The 21544-nt window shown below is 41.4% G+C and overlaps 3 protein-coding genes, 1 long non-coding RNA gene and 2 other non-coding genes across 8 annotated transcripts in view; 2 read left to right on the top strand and 4 right to left on the bottom strand.

Moving 5' to 3' along the window:
• Positions 1-3906: 3906 nt before the first annotated feature.
• On the bottom strand, positions 3907-7398 carry LOC116702700 (60S ribosomal protein L3). Its single transcript, XM_032537065.1, has 9 exons — positions 7289-7398; positions 6518-6710; positions 6097-6265; positions 5619-5754; positions 5221-5407; positions 4869-5131; positions 4692-4787; positions 4454-4573; positions 3907-4026 (listed from the first exon to the last, which is right to left on the bottom strand). The coding sequence occupies exons 1-9, from the start codon at positions 7289-7291 to the stop codon at positions 3982-3984; spliced, it is 1212 nt and encodes a 403-aa protein (XP_032392956.1). The 5' UTR covers positions 7292-7398; the 3' UTR covers positions 3907-3981.
• LOC116703811 (small nucleolar RNA SNORA54) lies at positions 4113-4244 on the bottom strand. Its single transcript, XR_004335514.1, has one exon. It is a non-coding gene; the product is annotated as a small nucleolar RNA SNORA54 (small nucleolar RNA).
• Positions 5488-5580, bottom strand: LOC116703814 (small nucleolar RNA U83B). Its single transcript, XR_004335516.1, has one exon. It is a non-coding gene; the product is annotated as a small nucleolar RNA U83B (small nucleolar RNA).
• A 408-nt stretch (positions 7399-7806) lies between the features above and the next one.
• Positions 7807-17411, bottom strand: slc25a39 (solute carrier family 25 member 39). 2 transcript variants are annotated; one of them, XM_032537069.1, is made up of 12 exons: positions 17114-17410; positions 15093-15198; positions 13591-13650; positions 13330-13380; positions 12045-12154; positions 11891-11958; positions 11203-11327; positions 10753-10926; positions 9700-9809; positions 9357-9438; positions 9189-9269; positions 7807-9104 (listed from the first exon to the last, which is right to left on the bottom strand). In XM_032537069.1, the coding sequence occupies exons 2-12, from the start codon at positions 15187-15189 to the stop codon at positions 8986-8988; spliced, it is 1077 nt and encodes a 358-aa protein (XP_032392960.1). In that variant the 5' UTR covers positions 15190-15198; positions 17114-17410; the 3' UTR covers positions 7807-8985. The 2 variants fall into 2 exon arrangements, with proteins under 2 accessions (XP_032392960.1, XP_032392961.1); XM_032537070.1 differs by lacking the exon at positions 13330-13380 and having other exon boundaries at positions 17114-17411.
• Positions 17412-17652: 241 nt separating this feature from the next.
• grna (granulin a) overlaps positions 17653-21544 on the top strand; it is a 12327-nt gene continuing 8435 nt past the window's right edge. For both annotated transcript variants that reach the window (XM_032537049.1, XM_032537048.1), the window contains exons 1-5: positions 17653-17915; positions 18517-18657; positions 19198-19335; positions 19436-19564; positions 20277-20358. In XM_032537049.1, the coding sequence (XP_032392940.1) occupies positions 18517-18657; positions 19198-19335; positions 19436-19564; positions 20277-20358 (490 nt within the window). In that variant the 5' untranslated portion in view covers positions 17653-17915. The remainder of the gene's footprint in view (positions 17916-18516; positions 18658-19197; positions 19336-19435; positions 19565-20276; positions 20359-21544) is intronic.
• On the top strand, positions 20840-21096 carry LOC116702713 (uncharacterized). The gene is made up of 2 exons (XR_004335238.1): positions 20840-20911; positions 20960-21096. It is a non-coding gene; the product is annotated as an uncharacterized LOC116702713 (long non-coding RNA).

Below are 21544 nucleotides of genomic sequence, written 5' to 3'. Positions count from 1 at the left end.
CTTCCACAAAAATAAAATGTTAATATCTTTTGATTGTGAATACCGAATGTGTCAAAAGGTGAAAAGTTCAAGGGGCCGAATACTTTCGCAAGGCACTGTATCTACTGCTGGTCCCAATGGCCTTACTAAGATGGGGGCTCCTGCATGAACACACAATAAAAAAAAAAAAAGTTATGTGTATTTGTATTCATGTGTGTGCCTTTCTCACTGATTTTTAATGCATGTAGTCTATCCCCTCGCGTTCCATTTCCGTGATTGCTGCCTTGCTTCCGGAAATTCTGCCGGATCACTCTTTTCACCCGGATGTCCGTTACTTCCGCTTTCTCTTGTGTCTAATTTTAAACTCGTTACTGCTCCTCAGATCTCTGCGGGTAATCCAGACAGCTAGCGAACTATCTGTCCAATCATGTTTTTGGTTGCACGACTAAAACAACCTTTGAACGTAACCTGTTTCATGGGGCTTCAGTTTGGTTGAAAGTGTCTGGGGACAAGAGGAAGCATTCAGAGGGGCATTTTTGGAAGTGCCGTGTACATTTTGCCTCCACGTTCCTCTCGACACCCTTCTGCTACAGTTCTCTATGTATCTCGCTCCTTCTCTCTCTCTGCTGGTCTCATTCTCTGTCGTTCTCCTCTTCTTTTCTCTCTTTCTCTGTCTCTGCTCTGTCTTGGGTGTATGTTTTCACCCCTACCCCTTACCCCTTGGTTTCAAGGGCCAAGGGGTAGGGGTAAAATGGAGAAATGGGATTCAGCCTTAAGCTGCCATGACATTAGCAACAACCACACCACACCAAACTAATACATGTGCAAGTAAAGTAACCCCGGAATGCACGCACAGCTGTCTTGATATATCTAGTTAATTACTTCTTTTTTTTAACTTTACTGGTATTTCCGTGCTAACTAATTAACTCACCTGTGTCCCAGGAGTGTCAGCTCGCTTCCTTGTTGATTCCAGCATGTTCCATACGGGTGAACGGAGCAGAACCGTTTGACCCCCTGATTGGATGGTCAGTGGGCAACGTGCTGATTGGCTAGTCAGCTCAAAATTCGTTCTTATAATGCTTGTAACTTCAGTGTCGCACACGAACATAGGACATTTGTGTTTCCATCGCTCAGACTTTGTGAAACATTGTTGAAAATATTCCTCCACACATTTGAACACATGCATGACGGATTTAATCCAATGCACGTGTACAGCTGTCCATATTTACAAAAAAAAAACAGCAATATTAAACAACGTTGCTTATGAGTTGTTCATTAGTCTCTGGCTCTGAGGAAAGCTCATTTGAGATGATGGCGGACTGAACTAATAGGGGGAAATAGTAGGGACAGGCCTTTATGAAAAGTGCACAGAGATGCTGTTTGGGCAGATCTACGGGGTCATAAAGAGAGCGCCTGTTGAGACACCCAACCTCACCTGAATGGGACAGAGGGAGCAATTAATGGCATCCTTCTGCATTGTTAACAGTCCCATTAAGCAGAGGGGGCATTATGTAAAGCAGGGCTGTGTGAGAGCTTTGAACTGCAGCTCTGCAGCAGGGCAGAGGCCAGCCCCAGCGCCTCCGGAGGTGCTTATGTAACAGCAAAGCCATCTCCATGACTGTCCTCTGGCCACAGTGACACAGGCCTTCACCCTGCTTCCCCCCCCCCCCCCCCCCCCCCCCCCGCTGCACTACATGTACAGCTTCTTTTCAGGGGCTCAGTTTATCACAACGTCCATTAGAGGATATGTTCTGCTTTGGTAGAGAAAATCTCAAACTCTTGATATGTTGCTCCACGGAGGACAATTGTCCTTCAACTCCCTCGACTGCTGGTTAATGGAAAGAAGGTGGGACCTTGAAAATCCTTATAGGAAATCCACATTTCTGCTAAGAGTGCTGAATATTATGCAGATATGTCTCAAAGAGGCGTTTTGTAGGACATCAAAATGGCCCGTGGAGCCCTCTCAGGGTCCTTCTCATTACCTGCTGAAGTGGGGGTTTTAGTTTTGGCAGTGATGAGTCAGAATGGATGATGTTGGGCCTTAATTACTGTCCTGTGACTGCTAGAGTTCTCATGTCAGCCGAATACAAGCCTTACAGCTCAAGGACACATATAGCCGGTTAAAACATGCAATGTTAGCTAAACTACAGTCCGTTTCTCCCTGCCCATCAGTTCTGCAAAGGTAGCTGCTCTCATCCCAGCTGACGTCGAGCTTTTAAACCGCCAGACAGGAGGCTGGGCTAGAGTCAGGACACGTGATACAAGCTCGGAGTATGTACATTTACTCAAGTACTGTGTATCAGTACACATTTGAGGTACTTGTTCTGTTGATTTTCATTTCATTGTACATTATACCTCTGAGGGAATTATTGTACTTTTTCTGCATTTGCCAAACTTAGTTACTTTACAAACTAAAACTTTATATCTGAAAGTATTAGTCAAACTGTCAGTTAAAGGCGCCATTTTGGCTCTAGTGAGTAGTAGTGTGATTTACCCCAGAGCTACAGTGGTTACCTCTGCATTAAAGTGTGTACACATTAATGCTTTCAAAAAAATCTCGTCACCACAGGAGACAATTTATCTGCAGTCCAGTCCCATTACTTAATTACTTCTTAGAATAGAGTTTCTCTTTGTGCTCTATATACACACACACCACTTACGTTCACTTGTACTGCGGCTTTTTGTTTTAAGATAACTGCGGTACAAATGCCAATAGGCCACAACAGTTCAACATTCAGTGTGCAACTTTCATGAGCCAGCTTGGCTGAAGTTATTCAGATGCCTTGCATTTTGTAACCCATCAGTTAAGTCAGGCAAAGTAGCTCATTTTGAGCCACAAATAGAACTAATTGTAAAATGTATTTTTTTTCAGTTAGATCATTTCTATGAGGTGTCCGGATTAACATACTAAAAGTCCAATGGAGTCTTAGTTGAGGAAATATGTGAAATTCTCATCAATCCGAGAGGTGGGCCAGTAAGGCCAGACCATACACCCCAATGGGGCTGTTTTTCCTTTACTCCTATCAAAATAAAACTATACAATGAAAGTCTGAATGAAATTTAAATATGCAAACGAGTACTATTCTAATGAAATATGCCCAAAATACACTAATTGGCTTTTTTTCCTTTCTAAATCTAACCTCACACAGTAAAGGTAGAAGTACAATTTGTTTTACTAGTTTCTTGTAAAAGTAGTTTCTATTTTAAATACGCAAATGAGCTCAACACTAGGCCTTGACCTATAGCCAAAAAGCAAGTAGGAAAAAACAGGCCAAATAACATGTCCATTTAGTAAGACATAACCCATGCATAATCACAATTTGAAGTTTTAGGAAAAGAGAATTGCACTAGCTTTCCCAGACAAGCTAAGGTGTTAGCAAGTCACAGGAAAATATGGGCAAAGGCCTCATTGCATTAGGTGAAAAAGCTCTATGACTGTATGATAGAAAAAAAAAAAAAAAAGCTGAGATACAGGTGATGTGTGATAAAGTAACTCAGAACTTTATTCATCTATAGTCAAACCTCAAACAGTTGCAAAGTTCCAGTCTTTGGGTCTTTTATCAGATGGAAACTTAAAGAGGAAAGAAAAATTTTTTTTTTTTTTAAGTGTACTGGTCATGAGTACTTTCATTTAATTTCTGAGTGAGTAAAAGAAAAAGTTAGATTCTCTCCACTAGGATTTCTAGGACTTTTAATTATTGTTCTGGACACAAGAGAAATGATCTAAAGCTGCAAAAGAAAAAAAAAAAAAAAAAAAAAAAAAAGTTGTAAAACACTACTTTCCCTGGATTACATGCCAAATAAATTAAGCACAAACCTGCAACTTCCAACATGCTGACTCAAGTGTACATCAACCAGCTGACCACATTTCATTACCCTACACATCTCTGGATAACACGCTTTAAACAAAAACCAAGACAAATCCTTAGTTTTTTTATTTTATTAAATAACTCTGCACAACAGTAATGAAGATCAATGCAGCAGAGACATTTGTTGTGGACTTCAAGCAGTTTCTTCCTTGGTGATGCGGTCCTTTTTGAGTGGTCCCTGTGAGAGAGAAACAGGACAGAGATCAGTTGTATGCATTTATCAGTCTGCTGCACATGTGGTCCATGTGTTGGCTCACAGCAGCCAGATGTTCCCAGAGAGTGAACAGGGAGCGAGCACAAACAGGCACTGCTCCCCTGCCTCACTGGAATTCACTATGGCACTGGAATGGAACCCAGAGTTCATACTGAGACTGAACCAGGTTACGAACAGTGCGGGAAAACTAAACATCAAGGCTGTATGAAAGTAATGTCTAAAGATTTTAGATTTATCATTAGCTCGATTTGTGGTAATGCTACATTTGTTTGAGGATTATTTAAGACTAAGTGTTAAGAGTGATAGAAATGTGCATTTCTCCTTGATCCTAAAAGACAAGTCTCCTCACTAAGTCACTTAAGAAAAATTGGCCCTCAGTACAAAATCTCACCATGAACGCCTTCTTTTCCTCCACGGTCTGGAAGCGGCCGTGACCAAACTTGGAAGTTGTGTCGATAAACTTGAGGTCGATCTTCTCCAAGGCACGACGGCTGGTCTGCACAAGCAGAGACTGTTGGGAAAGGAAACGACTTTTAGTAAAACACTTAAAATTCATGTTAGAATATAAAACTTAGTTCCTACTTTTAGTCAGTTAAGCAGGAAATTAATAAGTCAGATGTAAAACTAACCTTGCGCAGAGTCAGCACCCTCTTTTTGGTCCCCACAACACAGCCCTTCACCATGATAAAATCATTGGTCACATCTCCATAGTGGACAAATCCACCCTTTAAAGAAAAATGGGAATGTAAGTCAGCTGTTCCACTTCAAGACAAGATTTTATCAAGAGTACAGGCTGCATGACTCACCAGGGGGTTGATGCTCTTGTTGGACAGATCATATTCAGTGGAGGCGTTGTTCTTCACCAGCTTTCCATCCTTTGTGTGGTAACCCTGGCCGATCTTGTAGATCTTCTTGTTGATCTCTGTACGGTGGTGGTAGCCCTTCTGACCAGCACGGGCCACAGAGAAGGCCACACGGGCAGGATGCCAGGCTCCGATACAGGCCACCTTACGCAGACCACGATGGGTTTTGCGGGGAAGCTTCTTTGTGTGCCATCGGCTGGTGACACCTGGAAGAAAAAAAGAGGTTTGTTAGAGTCCTGACTGAACCAATTCAACCAAAAATGTATGTGGCAACTTAAATTAAAGCAGCTTTTACCTTTGTATCCGTGACCCTTTGTGATACCAATCACGTCGATCATCTCGTCCTGAGTGAAGACAGTGTTGATGGAGACAGCCTGCTCCAGCTTCTCGCGGGCCCAGTCTACCTTGTCAGAGATATTGCCACCGTTCAGCTGCACCTCCATCAGGTGAGACTTCTTCTGCCTCAGGGGCAGCAGACGCATCTGCACAGATGATGCAATGAGAACAGAGAAAATATATACACACACCGCATAACTGACATGTACAGTGAATAGTTTAGCTGTTTAGTCTCAGAAGGAAGGCAGCATGGAAGGTATCCTCATAAAAATCAGGCGCCATGCCTGACGCAAGATCCGTGGTCTCATCACAGACAAGCAGTAAACATCTCATTGGTAATTTAATCAACATGCTAACCTGTGTGTGGGCAATGATGCGGATGACCTGGCAGTACTTCTTCATGGAAGCAAAGTCCTTCTCCAGCTGCTTCTTGCCGTCATCATCTTGCCATTTCTTGCAGTACTTGGTGAAAGCCTTCTTCTTGGACTTGTACCTGAGAGCACGCAGTGCACAGAGAACATAGGTTGGCACAGGTCCTTCATAACCCCAAAGGGCCAGCGGAAGAACACTGTGCATAGCTGCTCGCCCTCCCCTCCACGCGGACGGGGATGCTGCATCAGCTAATGATTTCGGCTCATGGCACAGTTTCTAAGAAGCTCTTTCCACTGGCCAGAGGAGCCCGGAGCTCATCAGGGCACACGGCACCTGAGCGGAGCTGCCACAGGGGCCACCGTAGTGTTAGACTCACTCAGTGAAAATGCAAATCTTCTAAGTTTCCACTGTGCAACTAACACCTGCTTCAAACACTAGGATAAGTGATTGTATAGTGTCTCACCAGTTCTTGTAGAACCGGCGCTTGCACTCGTCACTGACATGTTCAGCGAAGATGGTCTTGAAGGAGCGCAGGCCTCTGGGTGTTTCGACGTAACCCACAACGCCGACAACAATCATGGGTGGTGTCTCCACAATGGTCACAGCCTCAACCACTTCTTTCTTGTTAACCTCTGCAGAAAATTTACAACCATTAAACTTTGAACATTCAAAAGCTGAATTTTTTTCAACACTGCATTTTGTGAACCATTTCATGGTATAGACTGCGCTCAGTGCTCGACATTCAGCAAGGAGTTTAACCCCATTATGTCCGCCCGTCGAGAGACTCATCATAGGCAGAACACCATACACTACCCCATTCATATCCGCAACCTCTCAGATCCTTAAACCTATAAGTTAAATAGTTAATATTTCATTCCACTCACTTGAGCCAGGTCTGTCAACCTCGCGGACGATGTGTGTCATGCCGGCCTTGTAGCCCAGGAAGGCAGTCAGGTGCACGGGTTTGCTGGCGTCATCCTTGGGGAAGCTCTTGGCCTTACCACGGTGACGACGACTCCTCTTGCGGGGCAAGAAGCCCAAAGATCCGTGGCGAGGAGCCGAAAATTTACGGTGAGACTATGGAGGAAAGAAACCGTTAGCTTGACGGTATTTTATAACCAAGATGATGAAATGCTAGCTAGCGACAACATTCAAGGTAACATAGAAGCTAGGTATCAAATATAGAACGGACATGAAGTTACGTTGATAATTGCATTCAATTTAAAAGCCAAGGCAAGGTAATTTAAAAAGTTGAAGAAAAGGGAACAGGAGTTGGCCACGTTGTTAGCATGACTAGCTAGCGTTAGTATATACACGGCTGTAAAGATGGACTAAAAAAAATAAAGACAATAAATATTTAAGTTTTCTCAGTGGCCAGCAAATGCATAAGACTAGATGATATGCAATCAGTGTTTAACTTATTAACGTTACTTAGAAATTAACAGCGGCCTATGTCAAGTAGACATGTTGGATCCTGAGTTGCAGGTATAGTCATGTTTGAATCAACAAAAAGCGCAATAAAGGACTAAAATGTGACAATCTATTCAGGATATTACTAAAAACATTCCATCAAAGTAATTTAAGAGTCTGACATAAGTTAAATGTAAAGGATGCCTCAGATGTGAGACCGATTGCTGTGGGTCGCACTCACTTACCATCTTGTCTCCAATCCGATTCAAAGAGGCCTCGGGAAGGGAAGCGCACTTTATATATACAAAAGCAAATATCGCGGGACTCGACGAGACTATTCTCAAAGACGAGCTGCCCCTGGTATTTCACCCTGAAGATGTTATTAAACTCAGCAGCCACTAGATGTCGCTGTTTGGCGCTACAAAGTATCTGCACAATTATTGACCAAATATTTCTATTTAAATATTATTTTTTTACTTAGAACAAAAGGAGAATTGTATTTTAATTGACTATTTTTGATTTGCATCTTATCTATTCATTTATACTGTATTTAACATATTTTAGTTAGGAAACAATATGAGATAGACATGGACACTTGAACTTTTGTGAATTTGAGAATATGTACTATTTGGCATTTGTTTTGTGAATTTTATGTCTTTGTTCATATATGAAATACCCTTTCCCAATCATAACTAATGTACATTTTTTTAAAAGACGGTCATTTACAAACTTCTAAGGAATGAATCACACAGCATAAAAATCAAGCTGTCTTAACATTTATTTCCATTTCATTTATATAAAACTATTTAAAAAAGAAAAGAAAAAGCAAGACATTTACACCTTTCAGGTTAAGGCAGCAATGTTTTTTTTTCTCTATGATCCAGTGTTGTAACATGATTTGATATTATGCATATTGTAGGGAAAATACTCAAAGCATTTCATCACTAGCATATATCTACAAGGGGAAGTTTAGGAAGTTCTCTTTATTACATAAAAAGTCTTAAAAACGTTTTAATTAAATCTGTGTGCTCTTGGGAAGTTGGCTACAGCAACTTTCACAAAATGTTGACTTATTTGTTGTTAAAAGGGTAAATTAACATAACCAATGAAAACATCTTCCAAAGCTTGTTTTAATTTTGCCATCAGGCCTCGTGTTTCATATACTGTGTTTTAGCATCCAGTTATGAGACGAGAGGAGAAATACATTCAACAAACATAAAAACATGTACTTATCTTTGTGATTTCATTTCACATCGCTTGTCACAAGTGATCAAATCTATCCAGACCACAAAACGAAGAGTCAGTAATCTTGTCAGATGTCAAAATTGCCATGCTTTACCGCTACAGGAATGCAGGAGAATGCAGTAAAGGGAATACCAGCGTCCCTGGATTCTGTACTGAAGAGCGTTGTATACACCATGCAGTTGGTCTCAGGCAATGCAAAAATAATGCCTGACTGAGGACATTGTATCCATGCTTCAGTTCTGATGCAGTTTAGCCCTTAAGAGGGTTTACATTTTCCCATCAAGCATTAAAAAACACACCACTGTCCCGAGCAGGTTTATCATTTAAAATGTGCCCAGAGGTGTGATCCATATAATTTGTCCCTTTGCTTAAGCAAGAGAAAGATACCAGATTAAAATTTACTAATCAACACACATTAAGTCTGTGGCTCGAGCTCCAAGCTTGTTGTCCAAGCTTGTTATTCAGTTCATGGAAGTAAGATGTGTCAAGTCTTAGCAGTCTGTGTTTACATTTCCAGAGAGCAGATGTGAAAGAGGAAACATCCCTGATTTGTCTGTGAATCTTCATATTTTATGTTCACACCAAACCAAATGCAGGCCAGCGTGTTCCTCAAGCTTCTGTTTGAGAAGACTTTGTCCTGATAACACTGTCTGAATGTGCCGCTGTGAACAATCACCCAGCACCGTACAGACAGCCTTCAGGATCCCAGTCCCTCGCGATCAAGGTTCATCTTTTGGAAGAAGGTCTTTCCAAACTCATAGGTGCTTATCATGACAGCGCAGGCTGGGGCCACTTTGATCACCCTGGGCATGAAACCTGGAGAAAATACAACTGTTTTCACTTCTGAGCAAAGCAAACACATTTTCACTTGCCATAAAACAGCATAGAGTGTGTGTTTACCTGCAAAAAGACCCCTGTAGCCCATCTCAGCCCATATCCCCTTCATTATGTGCCATGTGGACGTGGTTTTCTTTAAGGAAACTAGGAGGAATCAGAACAAGTTACTGTTTAGAACATTCTTCATACATAAGTTGATACATTTCACAAAACATAAATATAAGTAAAGACCTCCCAGAGTGTCCATTTCTCCTAGCTGGATCTGTCTCCGTGTCTTCACCACGTCAAAAGGCAGCGTCAGGATCGCAGCAATCTGACAGATGAAATGTACAATACACAGGTGCAGCCAATCATTACACTTCAAACTGTTAAATATTATGTGTGCATTTAGAATAATCATTCATTTCAGAAATAAGTATAACTGGTGGCCTAAACATTAACCTGTAGGGCTAATACTTTATCCGGGAGAATCCTGTGTTTCTACGTTGAGTAACATCCACAAGGACATTACAAGAAAAGTGTCCGTGTTGCAACAGAGGACAGGTGAGTCTTTACAGTAAAGCGGAGTACTCACAGCTCCAGAGATGGCTCCCGCAGTAAAGCTGATGGAGAAGTTGGCCTGAGTCATTCGGGACCGTTGACACAGCCGGGCCTTCACCAGTTCATAGTTGAACCAGTACAAAGCTGCAAATACACACAACAGGGACAGCTAGAGTCACCTCAGGCTCCACGCAGAGCTTTCACAGTAGCCGACGCAAGTGGCCTGAAGATTCTGCTTGTGCGTTGGTGTGTGCGTTGATCTCTTTAAGAGAAAAGCAGAGCTGGCGTGTATCTGCGTGTGTGTGTGTGGGGAGTGTGTGGGGAGAGCGAGTGAGAGCGTGACGGCGATTAGCTCTGCAGCGAGTGCCGACTCTAGAGGCATAGTGAGAGAAACAAAGTGTCTCCCCTCTGCTTTCTGACCGTGGTGGGAAATGTAGTAGCGGGAAAGGTTAACCCTCTCCATGAGTTCATGCCGTTTATGGGGAAGGAGAACCAGGAAATGAGCAACACTACCAAGCCACAGCCGTGCGACGTGTGTCACCTCGACGTGTAGGTACATTTTTCGGGAGGTGCACGTCAGGCTAAGGCGTAGAGTTTGGCGTAGGTCTGTGTCTCTGCATACCTTCGCACGTAGCCAGGGCATAGATTTTACAATGCAATACAATGCGGTTAATACATTACAAAACGGTTTACAGGTTTGTTAAAGTTCCTCTTTATCAGAATCGAGAATCAGGACAGAGGGTGTTGTATGCTGTGCAGATTGTAAAGTCCCTTAAGGCAAAGGTGCGTTGCATGATATTGGGCCGTATGTATAAAATGGACTTAGGAAAATGCTAAGAAGTTTTAAAATATTTGCATAAACTTTAGGGATGCAGACAGTAAAACACGGTAACCGTGTATTCAGCTATGATATGAAAGAAGATATGAAATGACGGCAGACGAGAGAAATATGCTGCAGGAGTGGTTTGACAAGAGGATAAGATAGATTTTCCAATGTAGTGTAATTGTTTTATTTTTTAAGTTAACAAAAGGCTTGATAAAACTGGATAGATTGTGCATTTGTTGCATTCTGTGGGGCAGCTCTCACCAGAGAAGGGTACATCTCTGAGAACGGTGGGTCCCCAGCCCCTCCACAGGGACAGCAGGCCGTCCTGAGCCACAGCGGAGCGGATACACACCCGCAGCTCGCTGTAGGACAGCCGGCGGGACTGCATCTTGGTCCTGACCAGCTCCAGAGGGCTGATCACCGTCACTGCCCCCACTGCAACCCACACACAAACACACAATCTCCAGCTTTTTGACAGAGACTCAGACACAGTTATCTTGGATGGAAATACTGCACTACTACAGTCTTAAATCAATGCTTATAATAGTAATAAATATTAAAATATCTAATTCAAGGATATTCTAGCATTTCAGTTGCATGTTTTTGACTGTCATCTTTTCCTGGCATGCACTCAGGGAGTGTAGAAGAGACACACACGCACGTGTTAGGCTTCTATAGTTAGGGTATTGATGTGTGCTTTAATGGACTTACATCTGGCCAGACCCCCAGCAACAAGAGGGATGTGGCTGCCCTGGAAACCCAGACCGTATCTCAGGAAGTCCCGCAGCTGGTCGTAGCAGGTGAAGTAGATGATAGTGGCCGGTACAGCCATAACCCTGCACATACACATGCAAATAAACAAAGGACAACATTGTACACTGTGTGCCATAGCAATAGAAAGTTTCCGTATAAAAAAAAAAAAAAAGATGCAGATATATTCACTAGAGGTAAACTGAAGAAGTTATTTCACATGCAAAAATGACAAAAAGTGTTGTTTTTAGCCCCTCATTAATGGAGACTTCCTGCTTCTTTCTGTTTTATATTATTTAAAGTAAATATCTCCGGCATCACCAGCACCAAAACAGCATCACCTTGGATTTTCCGTCTACAGTAAAATTTAATTCTTGGGAAGTTATCTTTAATCATTTGTTCAAGACATTTGGTAAATTATTGGCTGTTCTCACTGGAAGTGCATGGCTGTGCAAAAACTCAACCCTCACAGCATTCAATGAGTCCAAATGCTGATTTGATGACATTTACAGAGCAACCTTTACCCTTGTAATCTTGGCAAAATACTACACATCAGAATAAAACAACCGCTTACATCAGTGTCTTTCCACCCAAATCTGAATTTCTGTTCTTACACATTTATTCTACAAGTATTTTTTGGGATACTCACAGTGTTGGTGGTAGTCCACTCCACAGAGACCGGAGTCCTTCATGTCGGGAGATTTTCACAAACGCATCCTATGGAATTAACACACAAAACATGCGTCAACACATTTGGGTTCATTTTGTGGCCGAAGCGACGCTGCCGATGTACTGGTACTCACAAGTGTCCCACTGAAATGTGTTGGTGTTTTGTACCAGCTGGTGCAACTGGTTCCATTCTGACACACGTAGATGTGGTCCATCAGTCCGTTACAATACAGGAAACATTTCCCTGGGAGAGACACAACAGCCAGTTGAAAATGCTGCGTGACACAAGCCTGCCCAGCAATCCCCAGAGAATTAAAAGATATTCTAGTTCAACAACTATCTGCATATTAGTATGATTCAATCGGTTACGTTTTCTAAACTGAATTGTCTAATCTTAGACAGAGGAGAGAAATGTGACCAATAATAGACGGGATGGCAATGACCACAGAGTTACTGAGAAGATAACCTCAGGGCTGTCCTTGTCACTGCTTACTTTGTGTGTTTATTTAGAGCTGGTATAAGAGAGATGACTATTGACAAGAAATGTTAACTAAAAAAAAAAACTATTTCATTTCACAACCTGCTCCTACTGCAAATATTACCCTGTGGAAATATCCCAGAAAACAAAAAACACAACATTTACTCGGAAAGGGTAACGAGTAAGCGGTAGAGCTGGGTAATATATTGATATTATATTGATATCGGGATATGAGCCTAGATATCGTCTTAGATTGTGGATTTCGTAATACAGCATAAGTTTTGTCTTTTCCTGGTTTAAAAGGCTGCATTACAGTACAGTTAAGTCCTTTTGTGATCTTACCAGACTGTTGTAACTGTTGCATTATTTGCCTTTACCCACTTAGTCATTTTATCTACATTACTGATTATTACAGATTATTTATAAAACAAATATTTTGTGAAAGCATCAATAGTCAACACTACAATATGGTTGTATCATTACTGAGGTATTTGGTCAAATATATCGTGATATTAGATTTTCTCCATATTGCCTAGCCCTAGTGAGCAGGAGTAAAGAAAATGGTCTACGAAGAAATGTTGATTGTAGTTAGGGAACATGTGCAGTGTTTTGTGTTTCTTGAAGATACCAAATTTTAGAGTATCTACCAACATAAAATGGTAGTTTAAAGCCAGGTACAAAACTGCAGCCACACCAACTAAAGGCAAAGAACGTGCACATCTAAAAAGGTTAAAAGTTCAACCTTTAACTTTAAGATATACATGTTTATGATGGCAGAGATTCAATTCATCTAAGCTGACAGAAAGCATTGGACTCTATTTCAGAAAGGGCTTATTGGGTTTTCTTTGGCAAGATATGTTTGTCGGCTGAGCCTGTGCCTACACACAGAAAGTTGTGCTGGACTACAGTATTTTTGCAGCGACAGTGGGTCGGATACTCACACTTGGACGGGCGGATGACGCCCCCCCACGGAGCTGATTCACACGCTAAAGCTACAAAACAAAGCAAAAAGGCAGGGCAGAGAAAGGCAGAGGTCAAAGATGAAGACGGTGCAAAAAACAAACAAACACAAAGAACAGGTGTTGTGGGGTTAAAAGCATCAAGATACACGTGGCAACCACAAGTAGCTGTTAAAAGCAAAGCCATTGCTTGGTTACCTTGGTTAATGTATGACCTAAAACCACAGAAGAAGACAAGCCTACCTTGGTGGAACGGTGTTTGCTGAGCCTGCAGCCTGATCTTCACAACGTCCAGCGGTGTGACTGTAAACAAATACATTGACAGACTCAATTATTATTAATGGCATGCAGTCAGTTGCCAGTTTATTAGGTACACCACTGTAAAACTAATGCTGTCTGATACAACACGCCTGCATTAATCCTCTCCTCATGAAGGGTTATAATGTTCCGTTTTTGTTGAAACTGTTTTGGAGGATGTAGTTTGTGATGCTGTTAGTTGTTTCATAATACTGGCAGGTATTTCTATTATTTTGTCCAGCCCATTTATATCAATAAGAGTAGACTAAATAACAGAGCCGCTGCCCGGGATGTTAATGGGTTTTTCATGTAGTGAGGCCCTGGGACTCACAGGTGGTGATATAAGTGAGTCGGGGAACTTGAGGGGGTTCTTTGAGCTGTTTATTGAGATGTGTGAACGTTCTTTTGTGTTTTGAGGTTTCTTTTGATCACTTCTATGTAGCGCTGCAACAATTAATCGATTTATTGTCACCTTAAATTGCCAACTATTTGGATAATCGATTAGTCGATTTGAGTCATTTTTTAAGAAAAAAGTAAAAATGTATTGAATCCAGCTTGTTAAATATGAATATGTTCTAGTTTCTTCTCTCCTCTGTGACAGCAGAATGAATATCTTTGAGTTGCGGACAAAACAAGAAATTTGATGATGTCATCATAGGCGTTTGGGAAACAGTGATCCACATTTTTCATCATCTTCTGACATTTTAAAGACCAAACAACTAATCAATTAATCAAGAAAATAATCTACAGATTAATCAACTATGAATATAATTGTTAGTTGCAGCCCTACTTCTATGATTTCAACACTAATTTGATGTTCACAATGTAGCCTTATCAGGTCAAATACACAGCGTAAAGGTACTACTCTCTGTACTGCAGTACGCTCCAACAGCACCACAAAGTACAAAACCTTCAAAATGATCGCACAGTTGAATCAACATATCTCTATAACCAAAAAAAACTGAACAATATAACTTTCAAATGTTTGCAAGTGTACAAGACATACATACAAGTGTACATTGTGTGAAACTATATAAAATATCGATTAGACTTAAAGGCACACAAGTGGCTTTTTTCTGGTCTTTGTTTTAGGGCTGCATGATATGAGGAAATTATCTAATTGCGATTATTTTGGCTGATATTGTGATTGGGATAAGATTCAAAATATGGGAGGGAATGATCAATTTTGAATCATAATTGTAATTTTCATTGAAAAATATTAAATTGAAATTGCTTATAGTGTGATTTTTGCGGTACCTAAGTCCATTAGATAGGATTTGTAGGCCGGGACATCTGCAGCACCACAACGCTTAATTCAGAATGGTTTGAGACATATTTTGCCTTTAACAAATATTGCGCCTCACCTGCGATTTGGATATTGCACTAGTCCATATTGCAATTACGACACATTTGCAATTAACTGTGCAGCCCTACTTGCATGATCTCACCAAAAATAGATGTGAGGAGGGCTCCGGTGCCAGAAGCCAGCATCTGCTGCACTGGAGAGATAGCAGCCACCGAGCTGCTGACGGCCCGCTCCCCCATCCTGCCCACCTGTCAGACCACAAAAACAATACAGAACCACTTCACAGTGCGAACAGAATGTACTGCAACTTAACAGAAGTGTCTACTGACCCTGTTGGAAGACAGGTGTCTATTGTCTCCTTGTTTAGTAACAACTAAAGAGGAGTGTTGGCGTCCTGCACGGTCAGAAACCTAACACTGACTTTATGTCCTTATATATCAGAATGCTGATTGTGTGACACTTGCACCTGAGATGCTCCAAGTTATTAGTGAGTATTAGTGTCATTGGCTACAAAATAATAATAATTATAATAATAATAATAATAATAATAATAATAAATCCTTTATTTGTCCCACAAGGCGAAATTACAATAGTATGTGCAAAACAAATAGGTTAAAGTGTTATTTAGGGCAATTTATACTGGTGTCCTACAAAAAGACCACTAAAAACTCAAGATGATTACAGTCTAATAAAGTCAGACCTTCATTGAGTGAGCTGGGTAAGTCTAGGCGTTGTTGTTATATTGGGGTCATTGAAACATTGTGATAGCTTATCTACAATGTGCATGTCAGCAGACAGCCAACAAGATCCCCACCTCCCTACCCCCTCCTAACTGAGGGAGGGGGGTAGAGGCAGATAACATTAAATACTGGAAAGGAAGCAAAACTAATGAAAGTAAATCAAATGATGTCCCTAGGGGAGCACTGTCTTTAACTAAGTTGTTTACATTTTTAGGAAATTATGAAGAAAGCCAACAAATCCATCACTAGAAGCCAAGATGGTGTGCCTGAATATTCTTAACCCTCGTATTGTCTTCCCGTACCAACATTTAGTTTTTCTGGGTCAAAATTGTATGTTTAAACCTCCTTTAGACACTTTTCCCAAAGTTATTTGTTGATTTTTTTGGGGACGTTTGTGCTGTTGTTTTGACCAAGTTTTTGAAGCTTTGTTCAACATTTGTTGTCACTTTTTGACGTTTTCTAACTTTTCCCGAAGTTCTTTCTCACTTTTTACAATGTCTTTGTCGATTATTTTCTGCACTTTTTGGGACATGTTATTTTTTCCCTACTTTTCTGTCACTGTTGTCAGTGTTCTTAAATCTGTTTTTTTTTCTTCTTAAAATGCTATGAAATTAAATAAAACCCAAATTCAATGAAAATAGTGGAATGATTACTTATCTTGTGAGGACGTATCTTTTTTTCTTCTTTTTTTTTTTACAATTTGGTTGAAGGAAACCCAAATTTCCGATTTAGAAACTTTTTGAAAATGGGTCGAAATTGACCCCGAGGACAACAGGAGGGTTACAGAGATAAGTAACATGTCAACCTTTCCTGTTTCCCTACCTGTGTGGTTTCCTCTGGCTTGTCCTATCTCTGGTCTTGATAAAACTTAAGTGGGACAGTTATAGCAACTTGGTCCTCAGTCTTGTCTGGCCAATAAGCTGTCCTAAACTGAGAGGATGTGGTCTTCCTGCATGTAATTACACAGCGTTGCAAGAAGAAGCATAATCATTTCTCATTCTGAATAAACCTAGATAACATTCATGTTGACAGGACACAAGTCAATGAAACAAAAGAGAGAAACAACACGTTTCAAATTCGATAAGACTAACGTTTCACTTCATTCTGCAACTCCACCAATGAAATAACCTTATTGTATACAGTGCAACGTTATGGAAGCACTAACTAACTGGGATGGTACATTGTGTCCTTTTTGTCCACCATTAGCTAGCTAACAGTATACACAAACAAAATACATATGTCTTGACCCACACATGAGGAGAGGAGAAATGTTTGGATTCAAAGTCAGTAGCCCAACGTTATAATGTAGTTAGCTAGCTAACGTTATAGGTGACATTCATGTGAAATATAGCTGGGTAACGTTAGCTAACGTGAGCTTTCGAGGCAACGCTATTGCGTTGAATGCCAAGCTAACATTACTTACCTCTACTTTAGCTGCCAGTGTGGTTGTGAAACAGAGGCGTCTTCACCCATTTTAGTTCTGTTGCCACATTTAAGAGCCAACGTTTAAACCACTCTGTCGTGTTGTAACTTATTCGGGTTCTCCATTGCGGATAACCCCCGTAAACATGATGTTTTTTTTGGAGTCGGGATAAACTCGAGGCGGAGAAAGCATAGACAGTCGGGAGGAAGTCACAAAATGTAGCTAACCTTCAAAAAACTACGCTTAGCGATTGCCGTTTGTTGGTGATTCAGCTAGAGCGTGCGCATGTTCTACAGATCTGATGTAAAATGTCAGTGACCCCCCTGGCCCCGCCCCCCGCTTTCTGCTGCGGCCGTAGCTCTGGCCCCGCCCCCACCATCTGCTGCTGCCGCAGCTCTGGCGCCGCCTGGTGGATACGACGCTGGCTGCGCCGCAGCTGTCGCATGTATGGACTGTATCGGTCTATGGTCGCATGTAAACGAGTGCAACCTGTTCAGTGGAACCGCTCAACAGGACAGGAGCAACTTCATTGAACTTTATCAGCAAAGATTTATTAAAAACGACTTAAAGGAAGAGGCCAGGAAAGGTCTAAGATATTCAGAGAAAATATGGATCCCCGCCTCTCTCTCTGTTTCTCTCTCTCTCTCTCTCTCTCTCTCTCTCTCTCTCTCTCTCTCTCTCTCTCTCTCTCGCAGGGGCGTGTTCAATAAAAAAGCAGGTTTATTATCATTTGTGTTCTTCAGTGGTGAGACACTTGTGAAAAACCTGACTCCTCATAACAGCCCTTCAGTCTTTTATCAAGGTAAGAGCAGAATAAATGTTTTTTTAGAATCTTGCATAATACTTGCTTGGTAAACAAGGAAGTCCTTTTAGACCAATAAGTAACGAGGTGTAATAATGATTGACGAAGATCTATTGCATTTACTTTACTTTTAGTTTGAGATTGCTTACATTGTTTAAATCGTTTCATCGTAAGTGAGACCCCCATGAGTAAAAAGCCCACGGTTTGTTGACTAGTAGAGATGTTTTTAGAAATAGCACTTTCTCTTTCTAAACTCCTATTGTGTTTGACTGATTTCTCATTGCAAAAGAAAATCAGTAACACACCTCCAAAGGGAACAATTACACTTTCAGGAAATAAATGAAGGCAGAGCTGAGTCTCAGACGTCCTTTGCATTATGGTTTTGGATGTGTATGCTTGTTAATATATACTCTACTACTCTACTCTACTCCCTGTTACTGACTTTGACCAATAACTTTAACAGAAGTGAATGCAAATATGTTATTGCTGAATGGAAAAGAGGGGATTCCACGTGCACTCCTTTCACTTTCATTTATGACCTGTGTGTTTGTGTGTGTGTGTGTGTGTGTGTGTGTGTGTGTGTGTGTGTTTGTGTGTGCAGATGCAGAGGTGGGCTCTGATCTGTTGGGCTCTCCTGGCTCTGGTTGGTGCTGATGAGTGTCCAGATGGAGGGAGATGTAAAGAGGGCCAAACCTGCTGCAACGACCCAGCCAGCGGCTTTGAGTGCTGCCCCTTTGATCAGGTAGACATGTTTGTACACCTGCATGTTCTGCATCCTTTCATTTAACCTGAACAGTCACACTTCTCCCAAGAAACTACGGGAAGTTGAAAGAACCCTTATGGTTTGTTGATACTGTTTTTTTTTTCCTCGAATATATATATAGTCATACATTTTTTGTCATATAATAAAAAAAGAACTCTAAATACATACAATGAATGATAATTGCATCCCAACCAACTGAACCCCTTTTTCTCAGCTGAAGTTACGGCTCTAGGGCAGCACAGTAACTTAACTTCTTAACAAGATAAACCCCAGCTAAGTCAATCAGCTTCAGTAGAATACTTTGTCCCTTTGTCCATTACATAGTTAAATGTAAATCTAAGATAACCATTCTCGTGTACTCGAAAATAAAATGTTGTTTAAGCTGAATAGTACTATTCATGCTCAGTGGTGTTTTACTACTTTATGAGCCAGATACAAGCTCAGGCCTCATTTAGCTAATTTGATAACAGTTTTTAAACTTTGGTAGTCAAAGTGTCCCTACTACTGCTGTCCTCGAAGGCTGAGTGCTGTGGGGATCATATACATTGCTGTCCTATGGGAACAATCTGCGATAATGCCACGTCCAGCTGTTTGAACTCTACTGGCTCCATCCCCTGGGTGGAAAGAGCTTCTGCTGAGCGGCCCAGACTCTCGAAAGTAAGTATAACAGACATCCCGTTGCTTTCATAATAAGATACGGAGTGAGAGCTTGACGTATTTAAGGCGAGAGCCCACCTTTCCCACCTTGTGCCTGCAGTCCTTCAGGATGATCAAGGCGAACACAGGGGAGGAAGAAGACAACATCTGCCCTGATCAGTCACGATGCCCACCTGAGTATTCCTGTCTGAGGGCTTTGACAAGGTTTGGCTGCTGTCCCCTAGCTCAGGTAATCCAACCGTGTCCAACACTGATATGACATGCAACATGTAGCATTTTTAAACATGGATACATTTTCAAATAATAGTACAAATATCTGGAAAACAGAAGTAACAACCCCACAAAGTGCATTGATAAATTGTTCTTTTAACAGGGTCTAAGGGCACATAAAACCATGAAGTGCATGGTGGAGTCCATTGGTGGACCACTCACACAGTTACACTGGTGCATCATCCTGTCGTGTTTCTACTTTGCATTAAGGAGCGGCTTGCTTAACATTATCCCTTACATATGTTATTCAAAACGTGTTATTCAAAAGCTATACTTCCTGTAACAGACAGTATCTTCGCTGGTTGGCTTAACAAACAAAGTTTTTTTTAACTTCACTGAAGACAACAGGAAGTGATGTCTACTATTTTGGGCAATGTAATACAAAAGCTGAAGCTCTGGCCAGGCAGCAGTTTCCCATGGTTTGCTGTTAAGTGGACCGCTGTATGCTCAACAAGCAACAATGCACAATGCAGTGCAGAGACCAGAACATGGTCACATGGCACCTTAAATGCTCAAACTACTGCACCTGTGTGGAGAAGTACCATTAACAATAAAGCCATGAATGAATGAATTGTTAAGTAAAAATGATTACAAGAGGAAATCCATAAGCCATTTGATTCCAATTTGTATTACATCTATTAAGTGAACTGTGATTTCCCGACCCCTGACAGGGAGTCCCCTGCTCTGATGGGAAACACTGCTGTCCTGAGGGCCACCAGTGCAGCGCAGACAGCCGCTCCTGCATCAAGAAAGGTGAAGCTCTTCGACTCACTTCTATATTATTACAGTCTGGAAATGGTCCTGGGCTTTTTGGCACAGCGCTAAACTTGTGTGAATCCTGTATGGAGGACAGGGACCCCTTTGTGTCAATGGGTAATTCCAAATCTGAGTGAACAAAAAAATGACATGTGAGGGTTCCCCAAGGCTTCAGTCTCAGGCCTCTTCTGTTCAACCGTGATTGGATGCGCCAAAAAATGACCTCCTGTTAAACAAAGATAACACAGACATCATTCTTTAAAAATATATATTAAAAGGCCGTGCTCAGCTAGTCAATAATGCTAAAGACCAAAAACCAAGCCAGAAATCATTGTGAAGCCGTGGACTTCCATTTTAAAATCCACATTAATAAAATTCCCAAATCAACCCACTTACACCATAAGCACATATGTAGAAATAAAGCATTTGGGCTCAGCAGGAGCCTTTTTCAGTTTCTGTGTCCCACGTATCTGAAACAAACTCACAGCTCTTTTAGACTACGTTTACATGTGGGGGGCTATTCTCATAAACCAACATTTCAACCTCTCCGGTCTCAAAAATAACATTGTGCACAGCTGTCATCGTGCACAGCTGTCAGTTTTCAGAAAAGTGTTTGTTTACACGTACCCGTGTATATATGCCGTCAATGCCGTCAAGAGCACGCCAAACCTGTAGGTGGTAGTGCAACGGGAAGCTCAAGCCCACGTTAGCCAATCAGAATCCCTAAAATAGCAAGGCGGTAAGCCTCTCCTCTCTAAGCACAGCTCCCATGGCGCCGTTTTAATGCTACGAAGCCATCACCTGCAGTTAGCATCCCATTGACTGCCATTCATTTTGGCGACACTTTGACAGTGAATAACTTTACATCTGAAGCATTTCAAGACTCTATTTGTGCATTGTACATTTCTAAAGAAACACAACAATGTATAAAAGGCTCCATTACCTTGTAGTTCACGTTATGGAGCAGACGTTTTTGTAAAAATAGGCTAACGATTGTGTCATAACTTGCTGTCAACAAATCACCATATTGCCAGGAGAAGCTCGCCGATAGCTTTGACTTACATTAGCTGTTTAGGTTTAATTACTTACGTTAACTAGCATTTTAATTAGCAATAATTAGCCTGTGTCTATGTTATCTCCTAACACATAGCTAAGCTCTCCGTCTCTGCTGATTGGGAATGAT

This window comes from Etheostoma spectabile, chromosome 15 (genome assembly GCF_008692095.1).
Source record: "Etheostoma spectabile isolate EspeVRDwgs_2016 chromosome 15, UIUC_Espe_1.0, whole genome shotgun sequence".
Lineage (NCBI taxonomy): Eukaryota > Metazoa > Chordata > Actinopteri > Perciformes > Percidae > Etheostoma > Etheostoma spectabile.
This window is presented reverse-complemented; position numbering and strand designations above follow the sequence as displayed.

What these genes read in the sequence shown, in the direction of transcription:
- slc25a39 (XM_032537069.1), bottom strand. Translation starts at nt 15,189, where the DNA reads ATGGGGGAGCGGGCCGTCAGCAGCTCGGTGGCTGCTATCTCTCCAGTG. An exon ending in GCAAACACCGTTCCACCAAG is followed by an intron (nt 13,381 to 13,590) that starts GTAGGCTTGTCT and finishes TTTGTTTTGTAG; the next exon opens with CTTTAGCGTGTGAATCAGCT. An exon ending in CAGAGATGTACCCTTCTCTG is followed by an intron (nt 9,810 to 10,752) that starts GTGAGAGCTGCC and finishes GTGTATTTGCAG; the next exon opens with CTTTGTACTGGTTCAACTAT.
- LOC116702700 (XM_032537065.1), bottom strand. An exon ending in GGTTGACAGACCTGGCTCAA is followed by an intron (nt 6,266 to 6,517) that starts GTGAGTGGAATG and finishes AATTTTCTGCAG; the next exon opens with AGGTTAACAAGAAAGAAGTG. An exon ending in AGGAAAAGAAGGCGTTCATG is followed by an intron (nt 4,027 to 4,453) that starts GTGAGATTTTGT and finishes TCTCTCTCACAG; the next exon opens with GGACCACTCAAAAAGGACCG.